The 21,587-nt window shown below is 30.8% G+C and overlaps 3 protein-coding genes across 4 annotated transcripts; 2 read left to right on the top strand and 1 right to left on the bottom strand.

Annotated features, from left to right (window-relative positions):
* Positions 1–1,460: 1,460 nt before the first annotated feature.
* On the bottom strand, positions 1,461–4,424 carry LOC129289510 (omega-3 fatty acid desaturase, chloroplastic-like). The gene is made up of 8 exons (XM_054926286.1): positions 3,303–4,424; positions 3,120–3,209; positions 2,971–3,037; positions 2,765–2,857; positions 2,452–2,637; positions 2,268–2,348; positions 2,022–2,159; positions 1,461–1,933 (listed from the first exon to the last, which is right to left on the bottom strand). The coding sequence occupies exons 1-8, from the start codon at positions 3,836–3,838 to the stop codon at positions 1,742–1,744; spliced, it is 1,383 nt and encodes a 460-aa protein (XP_054782261.1). The 5' UTR covers positions 3,839–4,424; the 3' UTR covers positions 1,461–1,741.
* Positions 4,425–10,285: 5,861 nt separating this feature from the next.
* On the top strand, positions 10,286–11,616 carry LOC129288253 (uncharacterized). The gene is made up of 3 exons (XM_054924760.1): positions 10,286–10,415; positions 10,512–10,676; positions 11,111–11,616. The coding sequence occupies exons 1-3, from the start codon at positions 10,286–10,288 to the stop codon at positions 11,377–11,379; spliced, it is 564 nt and encodes a 187-aa protein (XP_054780735.1). The 3' UTR covers positions 11,380–11,616.
* Positions 11,617–14,884: 3,268 nt separating this feature from the next.
* LOC129289626 (selT-like protein) lies at positions 14,885–18,067 on the top strand. Of its 2 annotated transcripts, none has more exons than XM_054926427.1 (4): positions 14,885–15,203; positions 15,290–15,360; positions 17,279–17,597; positions 17,706–18,067. In XM_054926427.1, the coding sequence occupies exons 1-4, from the start codon at positions 15,036–15,038 to the stop codon at positions 17,817–17,819; spliced, it is 672 nt and encodes a 223-aa protein (XP_054782402.1). In that variant the 5' UTR covers positions 14,885–15,035; the 3' UTR covers positions 17,820–18,067. The 2 variants fall into 2 exon arrangements, with proteins under 2 accessions (XP_054782402.1, XP_054782401.1); XM_054926426.1 differs by having other exon boundaries at positions 15,284–15,360.
* Positions 18,068–21,587: the final 3,520 nt, after the last annotated feature.

The following is a 21,587-nucleotide window of genomic DNA, read 5'->3' as shown; positions in this document are numbered from 1 at the left end:
TATACTTTAATTCTTTAAAAAACCGTCTCATATAATCGTGAATAAATCTTGAAGTGCTCTCCTCCTTTTAATGCGTGAAAAGTTCCTCAGTCCTTTGAAAATACAGCAATGTTATTTAAGACTACAATTTTTTTAAAAAAAGTTCCTCTCAAACTAAAAAATCACATTAGCACTGTTAATACAAATATGGATTAAATCGTTGGCCAAAAATATAAAAAATATCTTACAAAAAATATGAAAATAGTGGGAACAATAATAATAACAAATCTCATCTCACTACGTGAAGTTAATTATATGAATTGCATAATATTATTATGCTCATCAACAACCAAACATTTGAATATATTGTTAACCAAAAGTTTCATTTAACATCTTATGTAAGTGTTCTCTTTTGTCTTTTTCTACTTTTTTTTATAGGATTTAAAATTATTTATTTTATTTTCTGTACCAACTCTTTCTACAATCTTCTTTATATATGTCCATGTAATCTTTTTGTTTATGTCCATACATCCATCTCGACATCTGTATATATGCTATTCCGACTCTATTTTTTTATTGTCTCCTTAAAGTCTAATATTTGTTATGATATATAATTGAAATAATTTTTTTTTTTTACTTTTCACCCTCCCTTGATATAAATGTTATTATTATTGTTATTTTCCCTAATAAAAGATGCAAATTGATAAATGATAGGGATGGTTGTAAAGAGAAAAGAGAGAATGAGGAAGGAAATGAGAAAGAGAGGGATGAAAGGCACAAACTTGTTGGGACAGAAAATGGTTGGAGGATACAGAGGCATGTGAGTGGTCCGATATGAGACGGACAGTGAGTTCCTCTTCACTCTCCACAATCACATTCTTTGCTTCATTCTCATTGGCCACTCTTCTGCTTTTACAGTGGAGCCATACTTTCTTTTGGCCTTTGATTCAATGAAGCCACTCACTTCCCAATCCACCACACTCGCAACTGACAATGACCCCTCCCTCAACTCCATGTATCTCTTCTCATTTTCATTTCAAGATTGCATCTTCCTCCCAATGTTGCCTCAAGGCTCTTGTCCTTTTCAATCTTCATCACTTTGTTCCACCTATTTTTAGGAATGTTATATTATATATAAATCACTTCTAATTACCTAGTCAAAATCTAGTGAATGTGATTATATTATTCCTAATATTGTCTAAAACAGAATAAATTTTGAGTTTACACTTGTTAAATGCATCATTATTAAGATGTTTTTTCCTCGTACGGCCTCCAGTATAAAATTGGGAGAGAAGGGTTTTTATATTCTTATTTATAAAGTATGTCTGACTTTTTATTAGAAGTTTCTTTTTTTACCCCCATTAAGAAACTTATTAAATTTTTAGAATTGGACGAAAGTAATTAATTTTCATTGAACATTTTGGGGTTTAAATTATTGCAAATACATCATCAATTTGATGCACTTCATCAAGAATAGCCAATTTACAAGTATTCTTCACTCTCGAAGACGAAGAATAGACTACAATAATAGTACATACACTCTGCTTAATCTTATTCAGTAGCAGACAATTACAACCAAATGCTTTAGGCAATAAGCATCTACTCTCTTCCAGCGAAGAAAAATTTGCCTCTTGGCAATTCCATGAAATTACAAACTCAAGACAGTGAGACAATCTCCAAAGTTAATATCTTCAGAGTTAAGGAACTGTGTGTTGTGTGGCTTCTGATATGTTCTCAAAGTACGAAAAATTGTTTAAAGCTTTTACTTTTTTGATGAAGAAGAGAAGCCAGCGAGCTTAGGGTCTGTTTGGTAGTACACAACATCCCCCGTGTCACTAACAAAATGATCTTTCCTCAAGCTTCTAACCAGATCTACAATTAGGTGAAAGGGAAGAGGCCCTGATTTCTTTGGCTCACGGTAATATTTTCCAAGCACTGGCTTTGCAGCCTCAGTCTACAAATGAATTAAGCATTAAAAATGTATCAGTGAAAGATAAAAAATTTTATGATAACACAGAAAAAGTAGAGAGAGATATACTCACTGCTTCTACTAAGTGATAGTGTGGTATTTGAGGAAAGAGATGATGAATGACATGGGTTCCAATGTCATGATGGATGTTGTTAATCCAACCATAATCACGATCAAGAGTTGTAAGTCCACCTCTAAGGTAGCTCCATTCCTATCACAAAATAAACGAATCATAAAACAAGTGTAAAGAAAGATTCTCATTAAGCAAAACTTTCATTTCCCAGAAAAAAATAAAAGAAAAATGAGGAAAAAATGATACCTTTCCGCGATACCATGGTAGTTTATCTTCATGTCCGTGGTGATGCAAGTAAGTCACAAAATCCAACCACATCACGAAAATCTTCAATTCCAAGTAAAGTTCAATTAGGACTTTGTTTTACTATGTGAAGAGGAAGGAAGAAAAAGGATCTGATCCCTAAATAGTCAAAAGAACTGTAGCTTACCCAATAAGGAATGCCATAAAGCTTAAGTAATTGAATTGGACCCATAACAAATCCTAAACCTACAAGCAAAGCAGCCATGGCGGTCCAACAAGCAGTGGAAGTGATAATATCTTTTCTTTCACTGGGAACGAACAAATCACTGTTTGGGTCAAAGTGAGAACCAGTCTTTCCTGGACTTCTGCTCCACTGCAATTTGTTTTTTTTTTTTTCCAAGACCATGAACCAAGTCAATTTCCTTCCTTCAACTAACAGCTTTCAAGAGTTCACATTAATTAGGTCTAGTAAAAAAACTTTGGGAACAGAAGCGACTTACAAGGTAGAAAGGATACGCAAGCATTGGAAATGGTACAGTAAACCTCAGAGTCTTGGTCAAATGGTCCAAGTTCTTGTATATTTTCTCAGACAGCTGCAAGTTTAAGAATTCAACTTTTCATATTAGAAATTGCAAGGTAGTGAGGAAGCAGAGACAAGAGATTACCCCTTTAAAGCTAAGAAGGAAGTAAATAGATTTTAGCTCACCGGGTGCCAAGATTCATCATTTTCCACATGACCATGGTTTTGGTGATGAGTTCTATGACTGATCCTCCTGTATGATTTTAGAAAACTACAGTGAGAAATGTACAAGAGAAAAGAGGACTAGAGGAGATGTAATTCATTTAGAAGCATACCATCCATGATAGGGTACTAGGATTGAAGAATGCAGAAGATGACCGACAACACTGTTCAGCTTGTGATTGTTTGAAAAGCTTCCATGACCACTGAAACATGAAAAGCAATAATCAAATGTATCTAGACACAACTTTACAAACCAATTTAGGAAATTTAGAGAGATGAAAGGAATTGGTCATTACCAATCATGACCAAGGACAAACAGAGCCCAGAACATGGTTCCCTGAGCAGCCCAATACAGAGGCCAAACGAGCCAGTTGTTCAAATAAGCAGCAGCAGCAGCCATTCCAAAAACCACAGCCACATCTCTCACAACATAACTCATTGACTTCCATGGGTCCTTCACCCAACAATGTTTAGGAATGGCTGCTCTGATATCAGCCAATTTGAATGGTGGTGGATTCCCAGGATCGAATTCTGGTTCTTCCTGTGTTGCCCCATTGAACCCCACGTTGATTCTCTCTCTTCTTTCTTCATCCTCTTCTTCAATGGAAGCAACCCTCAAAGGAGCACTCACTCTCAGTTCCCAGCTTCTTCTCTCTCTGAAGTTACATGTGAAGCCTCTTGTCTGAAATTTCAGATCTGTCTCATTGACACCATTGTTTGCGTTCAAAAATCTGACCTTGGAGCTCTTACACGTCACAGCTTCAACCCTGGGTCGAGCGAATGTTGGAGGAAGAGGCTTTAACCCACATTCTGTCAAAACCCAACTAGCCATTGGAGACTCAGACGGAGCTTGTTAGCTTTAGACCAGGGTTCGCCTATGGGCTCTCGGGAAATGGGAAATTAAATAGGGAAAGTGACGGTAGAAAGAGAGGCGAAAATATGTGAACTAAAGTAGAAAGGAGGTAAAACTAGGCAAAATATCTTAAAAGGACAATACTGAATACACTAGTAAACTTGTGACAAGGAGGAGAAAGAAAATTTAATTGAGGAATTAAATCCAACACTTAATGCGCACTTGTGTTTCAACAACAACCACACGTTGATCCCTCTATTCCTCTGGTTTTCCCAGGTTCTCCTCCCTCATCTACACAAGCCTCAGCCTCTTAATCTCAAATCTGAATAGAATATTGAAATCCTTACCCTTCCCAGCAAGGAAGAGCAAAAGGGTAAAAGGAAAAAAAAAAGGCAAAAGCTCTGAAAAGGTTTGCGTCTTCTGGATGATCTTGTTGTGGGAGTCTGGGATGGACTTCATATATAAAAGAAGCATAGCGGTATTTTCGTCGTAAATTTGTATGTGAGTGACGCGCGCAGAGAGAGAGAGAGGGAGAGAGATCAAGGCGTGTTTACTGTTCCTTTTCAACATTCTAAAATTTGAACTTAGAATTCTCGGCGTCGCCGTGTGGTTAAGGTTGACCTATCGTGAGTCTTTGCTTCTTCTTCTGCTCTCGCTGGCTCGCCAAGGAGGTTTTCACTTTGATTAATGGGTCGGTAGTGCATGCCTATGGCCACCCATGTGCCGCACGTGACACAAATTTTTTCTTTATTTGCTTAACTTTATTATTCTTTCACATTTCACACATAGGTCGGAATTGAAAAAGGACAGGATATGGAATGATCACTAATGGCTGCTTTTGCTTTTTAGGATTATTTTTTATCCAATGACCAATAGGGTCTTTTTATAATCAATCACATGTTTTGTTTGAGCGATTTAGCATTCATATCCAAACATAGTTATATAGTAATAGGTCGGAGGAATTGAAAAAAATAAATAAATAACACCCACACATGTTTTGATCCAAATAAAAATAATTACCATTCATCTTTTGTTATTAAAGTGATATCAACATGACTCATAATTCAATTTTAAAAGGAACTGAATTCAAAAAAAATTATAATTAAATATTTCTAAGAAGTATGATTTAACCTTTAATTTGTTGTTATGTTGATGTTGTGCTTGATGTTTTCTTTGTTTATTTATTGATTTATGGTTTGCTCTGGGGGTTTGGGAAGCATCAATGCAATGTGCCGATGAGAAATAAATTAATGTTAAGCAGGGATAAATTGTTTAGAAATTAAAATAATTAGAATTTATAAGTCACATGGAACAACTTGGACTATTTAATTTTAATATGAAGATTATATGTAATCTTTATCTATTACTCTTTTCTCAATTCTATGGGTCACAAGATTTTGAAACCATTGGTAACTATCTTGGAACATTTACTTAAATTATATGTTATTATTAAATTAAGATTTAAGAATAAAACACAAACTTTAAAAATTGTTTTAAATGCTTTCATCAATTTTAGACTAAATAAAAACTTTAAACGGTTAAACCCTAGTCGCAGAGCATTTGAACTCATGAAGAGTTGATTTTAGTTGTGATAATAACATTTGATCTGGCTCATAGAGTTTTTTAGTTCAAAACATTAAAACTTAACGATTTTATTTTTGCTAAAGTTAAGGGGGTATGGTATAATTTTCCAAAAGAAAAATATTAATCTTCTTTGAAATCTTAACATTTGCGTTATCCTCTGGAATATAAATACATACTGCGAGAAGAATCAGAAGAAATATGAGAAGAACAATAGTATTTTACATGCAATGATGCGAGAAATCTGATAAGAAAAATTAGAAGGACAAACTTTTCTTCCTTTTTTTTTTCTTGAAAAAATGTTCTTAATTAATCGGATGACAAAATGTCATTAATCGAATAAATTGAATAGATTTAAATGGCAAACTTTTTTGGCATCATCTCTGCAATCTTAACCATTGAATATATAAAAGACAGGATGAAAAGGCTATGAGAAATTCAAATTTTTAAAGAACTTATATCAATCTGAACCTTCCAACAACGAGGCGTTTAGAAATGTAGTGTGAAATAGTTTTTGATAATTTTTAAACCATTTACCTCTTCTTCCCTATTATTTGTTAAGTATCTCTAACCGATGATATATTAAAATACTTCCATCACTCCGGCCATTTCAAACTACCCTTCCAAACATAGATCACGTGCTGGAAGTTTTCCAAAGAAAAAGAACACAGGCAATCCTATTCCATCCCCTAGTCAAATGATAAGATTTGTTTTTGAAAAAAATGAAAAATATTGATATGATATAAAGATTGATTGAAGAACCGGCCATGGGGGTGATAATGATATACTCCTTCCATTAAAAAATATAAGTCATTTTTAATCAAATCTCACCCTTAATAAAATAGTTATCTACTGTTAAATTAATTTTATTTTTTCATATTTATCCCTATTAAATATCCTATAATAAATATAAAATCATTCATTAATAGGAATACTTTAAAAAAAAGGCAATAATTTCACTTCAAAAAACTAAAAATACTTTATATTTTTAACATTTAACTTCTAGAAAAATACTTTATATTTTTAAACGGAAAGAGTATATATATATATATATATATTCTGCTCAAAGTTTTTCATTTCTTTTGTAATATTTATTGGAGGACCATCAACTGGCCATTATTGCATTAAATTAATGGTAACATCGGATTTGTATTAAGTAAGTGTCCCAAATTTGATTATTTATTGAGTGTCTAAGTGATATTATAGAAATTGTCCATTCCATTGAATGGACTGTCGAATATGTAGATACAAGATACAAAGAACACTGAATATTTTATTTCGTCCAGGCCTCCACAAAAAAATAACGGAATAAAAAGTTGAAGAGCCTTTATTTAATAAAACAATAATAAAAACGGAATTAAATGAAAATTTTTTAAATTTATGCTTTAATATGAGCCTTCAATTAAGAAAAGTTAAATGCAAATTTAATTCCCAAAATTATGTCTTGATTTAAAATGGTAAAAATCAAATATAATTAATCATAAATTGTAATTTGATGGGATTCAACCATTAAAATAAAAAGTCTTAATTTTCATCTATAAAAGGGTGGTAATTAAGGCAAAAGAGGAGGAGGAAGAAAAAAGAAAGGAGACAGCAATTAAAGGAGTTTGAGAGTATTTATTGAAAAGATTGAGAATGTTTTTTTTTTATCATCTTCACTTATTATAATATGGGATTAGGAATAGATAGAGTAACTTGAAATAGGATGATATTCATTACTTATTATTCTAGAACTCTCTAAAGAAAACCAATACTCTCACCCTTGCGATCACATATGTGGTCATTAAAAGTATTGAAGGCTGAAGGGTATATAATTAATGATAATTTAGTTAATATTTTTTATTGCCCTTGTGATCATATATGTGGTCATTAAAAGTATTGAAGGTTCAAGGGTATATGATTAATGACAATTTAGTTAATATTTTTTATTGTGTACACTGCTTCCTCAGAAAAAAAAAAAAAAAAAGAGCTTTCGTGTGTGTGTGTGTGTTAATTTTTCCCGTCATGTGTACGTACACATATATATATATGTGGTGCCTGGTGCTAATGGTTTCTTTTTATTTCTACACCTGCCTCCCTCTCTCTCTCGTTCCTTTTCTTTGAGTTTTATTTTTTCCTTTTTAGTTTTTTTTATTTTCTCTTTTTTATCTCTTTTCTTTCCTGCCGCTGAATCACCTGTCGATGAAGAGGAAGATCATTTTCTCTCTTTCATCAAAGAGAGTCTTTCAAGCACAGGAGAGGAAAATGCATTTTCTTACACATACAAACTCAGATATATACTTTAACCATTTCTCTCTTTTGTTTGTTGTGCATGGAATGACCTTTGAAATAATTATCAAAACTGTTACTCTAAAAGTTTCATCTTTTATTTTTTTTTATGAGCCACTTATTTTATTATACTCTTATATAGCACACACTATATTAAAAATTTGAGATTTTTTTTGTATTTTTTTAATTATATCGTGTGAGATTTTTAAAATTTTCATAGATAACTAGTCAATTAGTATATCATGTGTGACAATGGGCTACCGCATGCGCTTCAATTATGGTGTTTAATTGATTTGTTTTATCTTTTTTTTTTTTTGAAAGAAGAGCCTTTTTTATAAATATAAATAGGTTAAAAAATAATTTCTATACTATGTGAGATTTTGAAATCTCCATAGATATAAAATAAATTAATTTTGGTGTGAGATTTTGTGAATCTCTACAGGAATTTTAATCTATTTTTTTTAAAAAAAATCCTTTATCAAATAAGGAAATAAGCTTTTTTTTTAATTAAAAGCAACCAATCCAATTAAAAATATTTTTTTAAAATGAAAAATTCGTTTTCTAAAAAAATACTAGCAAATTGACACGCATTTTTACCCTCAAATTATGTAAACTTTGATCCCTCTAAAAGGTATATAGGCTTTAAAGTTTTATCTTAGGTCAAGTCCAACTTTTAAATAAGGTAATAAGCTTTTTTTTAATTAAAAGCGACCAATCCAATTAAAAATCCTTTAATTAAAAGTGAAAAATTCTTTTTTTAAAAAAAATACTAACAAATTGACACATATTTTTACCCTCAAATTACATGGGCTTTTGTCCCTCTAAAGGGCATGTAGGTTTTAGAATTTTATCTTAGGTCAAGTTTAACTTTTAAATAAATAATTATTTTAATTATAATTTTCTTCTTTTTTCCTTTTTATTAATTAAGGGTAATTAAATCTTATTTAAAGTCATATTAATTTTGTTTAGTCAAATTAGGGTAACCATTCTCACAAACGGGTAATGTGGGGTGCTTAACACCTTCTCCACACACAATCAACTCTCGAACCCTATTCTGATTATTGTAAACTATTTTTATTTTTTTAAAAAGTTTTTAAAACTATCCTGTTAAAATTTTGATAGTGACTCATACATTTATTGATTTTTTTTGTGGGAGATCACAATTCGGGAGGGATAAACACCAAGTTATAACTCTACATTTTGAAATGCATTTATAATACAGTCATTTACCTTAGAGTCAATAATTTGGATGGGTCGAGCTTATTCAAATCGAGCTTGAAGTATCTTACTCTCTTAAAAAAAGCCCATATAGTCAATTCAAGTCCTAACTTTTTCGGCCAAGTTCGGGCTAGTCCGTCAAATTTGGCAAAAATTGCCAACCCCATATACATATTGAGTTAAAAATTTCAACGGTTAGGCTTGTTTGAGTCGAGCCCAATTTAGCCCCGCTTATTCAGATCGGGTTTAAAGTATTTTTTTCTCTTAAAAAATTCATGTAGGCAAGCCTGACATTAATATTTTTCGGACAGGTTTGAGTTGGCCTGTCGTACTTGGCTCAAATTATAGGCTTTAATTTAACTCACTATTTCATTAAGTATGAATTTTCAAGCATTGTTGATAAAATTTTACAACTTTAATGTAAACATTACTGCAATTAAAAGATTCGAAACACTTATTATAGAAACTAAATCCTAGCACCCTCATACTAGTTTCAAGCATTTGACTAACATTTTCATATTTTGATAAGAAAACTATAACATGAATGTTCTTTTTTATTATAGATAGGGAAACCTCATCTCATATTCTTATTCGTTTATATTGTGAAGCTTGTCATTTGTTATTGTTTATCTACAGTCGATGAACAGTAAAAAATTTAAAAAAAAAATTGTATGTGTAAAGATCACGTGGAACACATGATGAAAAATGATAGTGAATACAAGTGTCATGTTAAAAATGATGCGCATGAGATATTATTTGTTATTTATATTTTGTATATGTATAAAACAATAAATTATCAATGCAGAAAAAATATTAAATTGTAGAATAAATTTCAAATAATATATTTAAATAATAGATTATTTTTAATTTTTTAATATACGAAGGAAAAAAATTAGGAATTATTTATATATATTGTAAAGTTTAATGGGTTTTCTGTTCATCAACAGTTTTTTAATTAGTAACTCCATTAACTTTTTTAAAAAAATTTATTTTTTTTATTTATTATAGTTGGGATAAATTTTAGAAATTATAAGAATGTGGGGCTCTTAAAAAGATAGTTGTAGGACCATGGTTAAAAAAGATAGGGGTGTGATTATAAGTTAAAAAATTAAACAATAAAAGTGAGAGTTGCCAAAAAAAATGTGATGTTATAAAATTTAATTTATATAAATTTTATAAATAAAATAAATTTATATAGGATGAACATCCAACCAAAAAGAAAAAAACTAAAATTATTTTGGAGAGTAAAAACATAGGAACACTTTCGAGATGTTGCATGTTTTTTCCCCCCCCCCCCCCCCCCGAAGAACAATGGGAGGCGGAAACATCGCTTTTTCATCAATGGCAAAGTCGTAAATAATGCAACAATGTTCCCAACCCAATCTACCGTCTTTTTTGTGCGCTTCCTATCTTCGTCATCGTGCTTCATCTCATTCTTCTTCCACCGTGCGTGCTCGTGATCCATCGTGCAGGGACAAATCCAAGAGGGGTGCTCCCCCCCCCCCCCCGCCCCCAAAAAAAAAAAAAACGCAAAATTCACTACCCCTGGAATTTTTTTTTATTTTTCTTATTAAAATTGTAAAAGTTAGTGTTTGCCGCCATATTTTAAATAATTTTCAATTTTGCCCCCCTTATGCCTGTTTCTGGATTCGTCACTGCCACCGTGTGCCTCTGCTGCCTTCATTCTTCTTCCTTCAAACTTCCCCGTGCTTCGTGAACCAGCTGCTGGCGACTCTGCTTCGTAAACCGGGTGCGTTCTTTCTATTTCCGACTGGTTCTTCCTTCTACTCTTGTTCGATTTGGCTGTTTCATTCTCTTCGTTTGATGTTCACTGATTCGCTTCTGTTTCTTCATTTTTCTGCTGTCTGACTCTGGTTGTCCCTTTGGTTCTTCGCTTGATTTTGTTTTTGCTTCTTACTCTTGCTTTGTTTTTTTTTCCCTCTGTTTGGTTTTGATTGTTGTTTGATTCTGTTGGATTGTAAAAATAGAAACAGCTTCCTGAACGTTCAGAAAAACAAACTAACTAAAGAAGAGAAAACAAACCCATAGAACCCCAATAAGTGTCTCCATAGAATAGAAGGACTCTCTCTCTTTTTTCTGTGATAGTTCGAACCATAATCCACGATAGCTAGTTTCTCTTGATAGTGAAATGATAATGGATGATGAACAATTGATTTTTGGCAGTAGAAGAATTGAAGTCTGCCATTGCTTATCAAGTGAGTGCCCTTCAAGAACTAAGGCGTTTGCTGTCAAGATTTAAATTTCCTCCTGTTGAGGCTGCTGTCAAAGCTGGAACAATACTCATACTAGCTCAATGTCTTGCATTTGGTTCCCTAGATGAACAGTTTCTTGAGGCTGCTTGGTGCCTTGTAAATATTGCAGCAGGTAACCCGGAAGAAACAAGGGCTTTATTGTTGTCTCTAATGAGTACTTCGAAGATTGGATTCACATGAATCTAAAACTGATGAAATTCTGATTCTTTGTATCTTTTTGTAGCTTACTTCTTCCTAGGCCACATTTAGTCGAAATGTTTCCAAGAAGGATTTCAATATTTCACTGGGGTGTTTGCAGTGGCTGTTGACTGTGGTATATGTCTTTTTGTAACTTACTTCGTCCTAGACTATATGTCTTCCATGATTTGTTGCCAATAGTTATGTGCTAATGTCTAAGAAGATTTAGCATGATAAGAATTGCTTATATTGTTCAAATACCACTTTCTGCTTTAGCATTGTTTCAGCCTGCTATTCTTTAATTTAACATATGATGAGAGACAGAGCAACTCATTTTTATGGATTTAAATCCTCTGAATTTGAGACGGGTGAATCTATGTGAAGCTTTTCATTTTAAGAAAGAGAGAGGAGATTTTATATTTTATAAAAAATGATAAAATAAATACAAATACTAAAAAGAGAAAACTTCACCCATATTCACCAATTTCAATTTCAGAGAATTTAAATCCCATTTTTATTCACATATCTGTTGCTGTTCTTCGAGCATGAAATGGCCTGGGTAATTTTTTATCTATCAGCACTATCAAATATGAATTTGGTTGACCAATGTAAAAGAGAAGGTTATATATGTAGGGTGAAAGATATCTTTATGTGTTTTACCTCAAAATGTTTTGGGGTCCTTTGTATAACCCTTCAAGTAAAGGATTCTCTTGCTGTAATTTGCAAATCATTATCATTCATGAATATGTTCATCTTCTTTTCTTTATTCAAGTTTTGTATGTTTAACTAGTATAATATAATGTTAAACAAATATAAAAATCATGCTAATATTAATTATGTAAAATAAGTTAATCAAACAAGTTTTATTTGTTTTTTTTTTCAAAGCATATTTTGAGAACAATTTATCAAACAGGTTTTTATATTTTTAGTTTTTAAATATACTTCTTTAGAACAAATATTCAAACAAGTTTTTTGTTCTCAAAACAAGTTTTACATTAGTTCTTGAAATAAAACAAAAAAGTTCCAAACAAGTCTTTATTTAAAAAGAAAAAATATTGCATGTTGAAGGATCATGTGTGGCTAATAGTAAAGTTGAGAGATGACAAACCTATCATATGTTTTTTTTTTTTTGCCAAAAAAGAACTAATTTTATTAATCACTAAAAAATTACAAACACCAATAGTCAAAGCAACAAACAATCAAAATAACCTAGATACAACATAACATACAACTCAATCAAAAACAAGAAAAACAATAAAAAAAAAAACCAAACAACAGTCTAAAACAAAGAAAACAACATCAATCAATTTCATTTTTAGTCCTATGAGAACCATAATCATAAACAATATAAATATTATTATTTGCCCACAAATCAACAAGCAGCAAAAAAGATTGTATGTTATATATATATATATATATATATATATAAAGAGAATAAATAGTAAAATAAAATACAATGGTAAATAACAATTTATAAAATAAAATTTTTTATTATGTAAATTTTAATTTATGAGTGAATAATATATCTTAGAACAATAAATTATTCTTTATATTTTTTACCATACATAGAGTAATAAAATTTTTATATATAACTTCTGTAATATGTACGGAGTATGTTATTTATGTTTTTAACATGATACATTTAATAAAGGTGAATTGAACTTTTTACTTTTTTAGACAAAATTAATTAATGATTTAATTGCGCCTCCTTCATTACAATAAGATAGTTGAAAGTAATCTATACATAAGATATAAGGAAGTACTATAATGTTGGCTATGCTATTTGCTTAATTTAGAAATATTATTTAATATATGCATATTTTTTATTTATTTTTAATTTTGACTATAATTGTAATTTACAAATACTATTATGACATAGATTATATCATAGAGTTTATTACAGTGTATATTTTATTTTTGAAAAAATTAATCTTTTAATCCTTCAACTTTTAACTCACTTGTAACTCAGTCCCTCAACTATGACTCGCTGCGACTCAGTCCTTCAACTATAACTCGCTGCAATTCAGTCCTTCAACTTTTGATTTACCTATAACTCAGTCCTTATTTTTTAATTTTTTTTAAATTTTTTTATCAAATAAGAGGGGTAAAAAATGCTCATATATTATTTTAAAATACTCTCTTCTTATTCATTAATGTGAGATAGAAGTTAACATGAAAAAAAAATTAACAAAAGTTAAGGGACTAATTTATAAGTGATTGAAAAGTTGAGGGACTGAGTCATAGGCAAGTTATAGTTGAGGGACTAAGTCACAGCGAGTCATAGTTGAGGGACTGAGTTACAAGTGACTTAAAAGTTGGAGGACTAAAAGATTAATTTTTTTGAATGATACATGGCCAACAAATTTTGAAAGAAAAGAAGTTAATTATATTTCAATATGTGGGAGGCGAGAAATTATAAAAAAATATTTATGTTTTTTAATATATGCAAGACCTCAATGTATATTAAAAAGTTGCTGTAATGATAAGGGGATCATATTGCAAAATAAAAATTTCTGTTTAGATTTTAATTTACACATAACAACTAAAATTGAATTAAGGAATATCTCTTGTGGGAAATTTTTTTTCTTTAATTAAATATTGGGGTGGGGGGAGTACTTAGTAGAAAGTATAATTTTTAATTTGATTTCAAAATTTTTTCACATATTAATCAAAGGAAAAGTGAAAATCTATATCGGGAATAATAACATTTTAATATAAAATGAGTAATTATTTGTATCTTTAATATGTATGGACAAATTTTTTTAATATAGAATAAATTATTCAAATTTTAATTTATATAAATTAAAAAGTTATGATATTTTGATTACACAAAAATAAGTTATTTCCTTAATTTATATATTTCATTTTATTTTTATATTTTAAATATTAAAATATCCTGTGCATATGTTTTTTAATTTTTGTTGACTTAAATGACTCTGACATTATTATTACTTTTACTATTTTTTAAAAAATTATAAATATATCACTGTTAGAAATAATTTATTATGATTAAATTATCGTGTTTTAAAAGTGATTTAAATTTAAAATAAAAATGTTAACAATTTAAATAATTAAAAATGTGCAGGCAGCACACACTTACAAGATTATGAGATTTGTAAGGAAACAAATTCTTACATCCTGACCATGTCTCCAAAATATTCAGATTTTTTCCATCTTCGAAAAAGTAGCTCAAAATTAAAAACAAAAATGATTTACACATGATATATAAAATTTATTAAAATATAAATTCGTGATTAGTGCTACTTCCAAAGTAAATAATATAATATATCAATTTAAAATTTGTATCTTTATTGATGATATGCGTTATCAGTATAAAATAATTTTTTTATTATTAAAAGAAACCTTATTTATACTTTGAATTGTCAAATACATAAATGTAGTGTTTTTCAGATTATAGTATTATATTTAAAAAAAAGAAACTTAAATATTTCCATGCACATTGGCCCTATTCCGGCTAGCCGGATCCAACAGGCAACAGTTGCAAATAATTCGGGTTGCTATCTTCAACACCGGATCTTAATAACGATCTCAGATAGTGATTTACGAAACAAATGCCATTGTGATTTACCCTCAGAGAAACCAGATCAGATTTGGAATCACCAGAATCTCAATCTTTAATTCGTTGCATCGCCATTCCAATGGATCGAAATCAAATTCTGCTGGTGGGCTTACCGATGTTGCTCTTCTGCTCAGACATTATGAACCTTCTCTCTCCTCCCCCTCACAAGCCGATTTCTCATAAACACTCTCCGATTCCCACGAAGCCTCAGCCGCATCTTCAGCAATCCCTGCAATTTCCCACGCAGGTTTTTCAATTTTTCATAAACTCTACCGTTACTGATTCGAATTGAAAGTTTGGGTCGGTGATTTGTTGGTTTCGATGCAGAAACAGGTCACCATTGTCCCACCGATCGGGGTCGGCAACACTGTTAACATTGACTTCTGCACTTCTTGTTCTTACAGGTTCGTCTAACAGCGTGACTTCTCTGTTTCATTTTCAATTTAATTAAATCCAGAGAGATTTTGCTTACTTTGAGCTTTAGCACATTATTGCTTTTCTTGTCTTTCCTTTTAAGAAGCTAAATAGCATTTGCTGAAATTTCATTGACTTTGAGCGAGCATCTAGCCATGTTATCGATTGCTTCATGCTTCACAGCTGCATTATCTGCAATCTAAGGACTGTTCAATGCATAATTAATGAGAGTTTTAAAACAAAACATTTACATTAACCAAATAGGGGGTATTAATGATTGATGTTGAACTGATTTTATATTGACACAGTTAGAATTAGACTTGTGACAATTTGCCAATGCCATGAATTTTACATTTATTAGTTTTATAAGTAATGTGAGAATTATAAATGTAAGAGAATCTCCCACATTTATTAACTCTACGCGATTTGTAAGACTCTCAATGTAGGTGTCATGACAGCCAACCACACGATGCCTTTGCAGTTGATTGGGATTCCTAGTCTCAATGAAGTGCATATCACCATCCATTTCTCCAGGCTTAAACTGTTTCAAAGTGGATGAAAACTCGTGTCAAATGTCAACATTATGCTCATTACTCATTTCTCATTGTTCTTTTCTTTTCTTATGCTTCCTTTTCACCTAGGGGTAAAAGTCTTGCAACAGTTTGGTTTTGTTCCTTTCAGAGTTGAGATTCAATGCATGTTTCATATCTGGTTTGCAAAACGAACTTTTGTCAAATTAAACTCACTTTTGCCAAAAACAAAAAAGAAAAAAGAAACAACCTACTCACGTCGACAAAACTGACTTTTCATATATATATATATATATATATATATATTTTTTGGGTTTTGCAAACTGAACCTAAAAGGTAGTCAAACTTTAGTTCATTTTTCAAAAGCTCTTTTAGCAAGGACAGAGATCTACTTATAACATAGTAGGGGCCACAAGCCTAAAAAAAAAATACATAATGACCTTAAATATTTTATTTATATTCATTTAAAAATTTCATCTGTCCTTACCCCCTTAAAAAAGGAAAGAAAATTTATGTGATCCCATTAAAATTTTCACTAATTTTTAAAAATTTTATTTGATCAAGATCTTATTTATGCATGTTAACCTTAAATGGATAGAGTTTTAAAAAGAAGGGAAAAATAATTTAGAAAATAATTTTCTTTGATTGTTTAAATTGAAAATTTTATCACAAAAAATGTATATTGTACAAAAGAGTTTAATTTTGTTAGCACAAAAAAGTTTAGATGAGATTGATCTTAGAGGATCATGAATGAAGTCCTTATCAATTGAACTCTCTTTTATTGATTAAAACTCAAGAGAGTCAAGTTTTATTTATTAAAATGAAAAACATTATTCTAATAGATATATAATTTTTATATTATTGTAATTTTATATTTTATGTATAGTTCTTTAATAGCATTTAATTTTAATAAATTTTATATTTAACATAATTTAATAAACAATTATAATTAATTTATTAATAATATTAATATTTATCTTATGTACAAATTTTGCCCCACAGACTAATTTTTCTAAATCCCTCACTGCCTTTTAGCTTGAAAAAGTGAAGTCCAACCGGGCCCTCAAAATGAACTTGCAATGGTTTGACACAGAAACCTCAGACATTAAATTAGCATTATGATATTTCATATGATTTTCATTACCCTATTGATAGTAGCTCTCCCTAACTAGAGATATATAGTAAACATTGATTGCTTGCCCACGTCAACCATCTCCTGAGGAAATTAAAACAGTTCCTTTCCACTAAATTTGGACTTTTGAAGTGTCTCCAACTGAAAATCTTCCTTCAACTTCGTGATTCAATTTTGTCCAGCTGCATTCTTTCGAGCTAGTTTCATTTATAAAATATCTGAGAGAATCAAGAACTTCTTTTGCAGAGGAAATGCAGTTACATCTAAGCAATTGCTGGAAACAGCATTTCCTGGGATTGACGTTGTTTTAGCTAACTACCCACCGCCACTTACCAAACGCGTGCTTAGCAATGCGATACCAGTGGTGCAACTTGGAATTATTGGACTTATTGTGGCAGGTGAACAGATATTTCCTAAGTTGGGAATCATGACACCACCTTCATGGTACTACTCATTGCGTGCCAATAGGTTTGGAAGTATAGCAAGCACTTGGCTTCTTGGGAATTTTATTCAATCCTTCCTACAGAGTTCTGGTGCTTTTGAAGTGTACTGCAACGGTGAATTGGTAAGTCATGCCTTCATCGATTTTCTTCTGAGATTGCACATCATATGAATGTAGGTTTTGATTTCATTCCATATGAATTTAAGGTCTTTGTTTTGCTGTACATTGCAGATATTCTCCAAGCTGAAGGAGAATAGATTCCCAGGTGAAATTGAGTTGAAGGATCTTGTTGGCAGAAGAATAGCAAATACAAGATATGACAATAGCGTTGCAGGTTCTATGTGATCCAAGAACTTTCACATGGCCGAATTCATCAACACCGAAAGCAAATTGGTGATTGAATTGTGTGACAGAATCACCGAATGTTAATTGAGATTTAAAAAATGGAATGTGGAGACCAGATTTCTTGTGCTAGCTTAATCTGTCATGTACAATGTATGTCAATTCAGCATTATTTCTGCATAGCCATCTATAGAAGTAAATTAAAAATATAACAATAATGCTTGTAAAATTCTTTCTACTTATAAACACGTGCAAATCCCATATACTTTGCTGAGTCCTACCTACTTCATGGACGGAATAAAAGGTAACAAGCAAGATGACGTCTTTTCATTTTTGTGTCCACATTTGTTTTGAAAAATAAACTGAAAGGAAAAAAAATATACTTAAAAATAACCCACATGAGATGTTCATAAACGAAGATGAAATTCTACCTCCCAATTATTTATTTAGTTATTAAAAAAATAAGTCACAAAGGGCATTGTTTCAATTTTCAAATTATTATTTTTTATTTGATAGACGTAAAAAATGACAATTGAATAATTAGAATTACCAAAAACTTATCTTGGAAGTTGAAAAGCATTGTGATAGAAGTTGTTCAAGATCAGATTAATTTTGCAAAATGTGATAGTGATTGGCAAATGGCATTGCGCTTTTCACAAAGTCCTTTTCAAGTTCTTGATTCAATTTGCTTAAAGATGAGATTAAGAGCCTGGCTCATTTGGAGGCCGAACTCAGCCCAGTGTGAGCAGTGAGCAAATGCAAACAAGGGTCAAAGAAATTCTGGAGGCAACCCAGCATCAAGCAAGGCCCCAAGTAAAGAGATAATTAAAAAAAAAAAAACAAAGGCACACTGAGGAGGTTAAGACATTATTGGTTTACAATTATTATTTAACAATTTTTATTTCTAGCTAAATGTTTTTGAAGTTTTAAAATTTGTTAATTTGACATTTTAATCTTTGAACCTTCGTCCTTGCTCCCAAATGATTGTTATCTGTTGGGGATTTATAATTCTTGAATTCAGCATAGAAAACCAGAATACCATTTAGTTAAATATAGTGGGATGTGAAAAGTATAAATTACGATGAGAATTGAACTAAAGCAAAGCCCTTTAGCATCGTGGGGATGTAGCTCAGATGGTAGAGCGCTCTCGCTTAGCATGCGGGATCGATACCCCGCATCTCCAGTAAAATAATGCGATGCACGGGAGTAAAAATTATATCAAATTAAATATCACATTTTATAATTTTTATATTGATACTATATTAGTTGTAATATCATTAATTCGTTACAAAATAAAAGGCATTCCTACCCAACAAAAAAAAAAATCTCATCTACTCACAGCCTTCATTAATAATAAAGCGCACGGGGAGCAAAAATTATATCAAATTAAATATCACACTTTATAATTTTTGTATTAATACTATATTAGTTGTAATATCATTACTTCATTACAAAATAAAAGGCATTCCTATCCAACAAAAAAAAAATCCCATCTACTCACAACCTTTATTAATAATAAAGAAATATTAATCCATTACTACAACTTAATGGAATCGAGCGTAAAATAGATGACAATTAGAATGCATATATAATATTTTATGAGCCCAAGCCCTCAAAATCTCAGTAAATAACATTTGTGGTTGTTCTTTGATTAATATTTTCATGATCACGCATCAAAATCTACAGATCATCCATGTTTCTTACCTTGACAATGCCACATATCCTGTTTTTACTTCCCCATGTAATACAATAAAAGATTATATATAAATATTGATCAAATATAATGATTAACTCATAGATAATTTATTACTTGCAAGATTTGTTTGTTTCGGTACCTTTCACGTAAGGAAATTGAAATTGTTAACTACCTATTTATGATATTATATTCTATAATTTTTCATTTTAAACATAATGTCTTTATGTATCTTGGGCACATATTTTAAATTTATATATAATGCCTCCATTATACAATTTTATGAACTTCACATCCTTATTATACTAAAACAATTATTTTTTTAACAAATAGCCATTTTTATTTTGAATGCAGCTGGCTTTTACTACCTAGCCCAAGAGATTATCAGTAATGTCTAATTGAATTATGTATAAATTAATTCTACTTCAAAATTATATAAAATGAAGATTAGAATTATTGTAGAATGTTCTGCACAAAAGTTCTATGAAAGGAGGATTTTAACATTGGTTATAGTCAACTTGCAATGGTTTCATGTAAGTACGTATGATAATTAAGATTTTGTAATGCTAGACCTGTATCTCCGTAGTGATATTGAATTGAATTCAATATTAGAATTGGGCCAAATTTAAAATGAGTTATACTCAATAATTGTACATGTAAAATAAACTTTACATGTACTAACTGTATAATTCAGATTAAGCGTACTTGAACATTGTATAAAAAAAATTACTTAAACAAAAATTAGTATAAACATGTAAATTTATTACAATTTTCAGTATCTCATTCAACGTACATTAGAATAAGAAGCTACAAAATAAATGTGTCCTGCAACACCATGAGTGCTCCCATTGAACAAAGAAATTTATATATTCAATGATGCAAAAGCAAAGCAAAAGAAGAACAATCCTTACCATAATATTGTAAACTTATAATCGCAGTATTTTACACACACATAAAGGAAAGCAAAAACGAAAGACAACAAAATTAACTCAAACTATCACCACCAAAGAAACCTTCAATGGAGTTCCTAGCAATATGAGGAAAGCCAAAGGGAGAAGACAAGGCTCTTTCCACTAAGTAATCAACTTCCATGTTCAACTGTCTTTCCATATGCGTAACGTCCACTGTCCATTCTCTCTAAAGAAGTGATTTGATCTCAAGAATTATGTCTTTATCAGCATGTCATTCGCTGTAGCGAGCCCTACTTATCTTAAGAGCCACAGCACAATCACTTTTCAACAAAACCTTTCTACACCTTTTCTCCCATGCTCTTTTAAACCCATAAAGCATACCCATAATTTTGCGGTCAGATTATCACCATGGTCTAACTTGAGCATAAAAACTTATTACAGTATTCTCAATCTGTATATACCAAATAAAATTTATCACTAAGGAAGCCTAATATTACAATCCACAAAACAAAAGGCATAACTCTACTACCTAGATCTCATATAAACATAAAAAACTTGTCAATAGCTTCAAAGAAGGTTAATGCCTTATTCCATCACCACTTTTATATCACAAATTAGAGAAATTGCAACAGACCATGTTTAAGTCTGGACAGTTAAAGTTTGCCTTGCATTTACATTAAAAAGACCATAAGGGGCATGTTTGGCACATGATAATTTGCAAATATTAATAGGCACTACGTGATTTGCCTTGTATCATATTAGCAGATTAATACCTCTCTAATCAATAAAAGAAAAATACAAGAAACCCTCAATTAATGCATAATTTTAAGAGATAAATAAAGTGAGCACAAGGCTTATAGCTGGGAGTTGTTAATTTAAGAGTCCTAAAAAGATATCATATAGGGCTTCATTATCTAGCGGATAAACTGAAAGAGTGGCATTGTAAGGTTAAAGCTAATGAATCCACTTACTAAGCTCCTCCTTTTCTAAAACTTCAAACTGCACTAATGTCCATGAATCTCGAGTTCTCACATAAGTGAATCCAAATTTACTATCTTCAAATTTCTCTATCCTACTAAAATAAAAGAAAAGCCAAAGATTTAACGCCCCTAATGTTACGGCACATATATGGGAATAAACATTAAAATATAAATAATAAAATTTTAT

This window comes from Prosopis cineraria, unplaced genomic scaffold, assembly GCF_029017545.1.
Source record: "Prosopis cineraria cultivar Desert tree isolate PC_DT_omini unplaced genomic scaffold, ASM2901754v1 PC12, whole genome shotgun sequence".
Taxonomy (NCBI): Eukaryota; Viridiplantae; Streptophyta; class Magnoliopsida; order Fabales; family Fabaceae; genus Prosopis; species Prosopis cineraria.
This window is presented reverse-complemented; position numbering and strand designations above follow the sequence as displayed.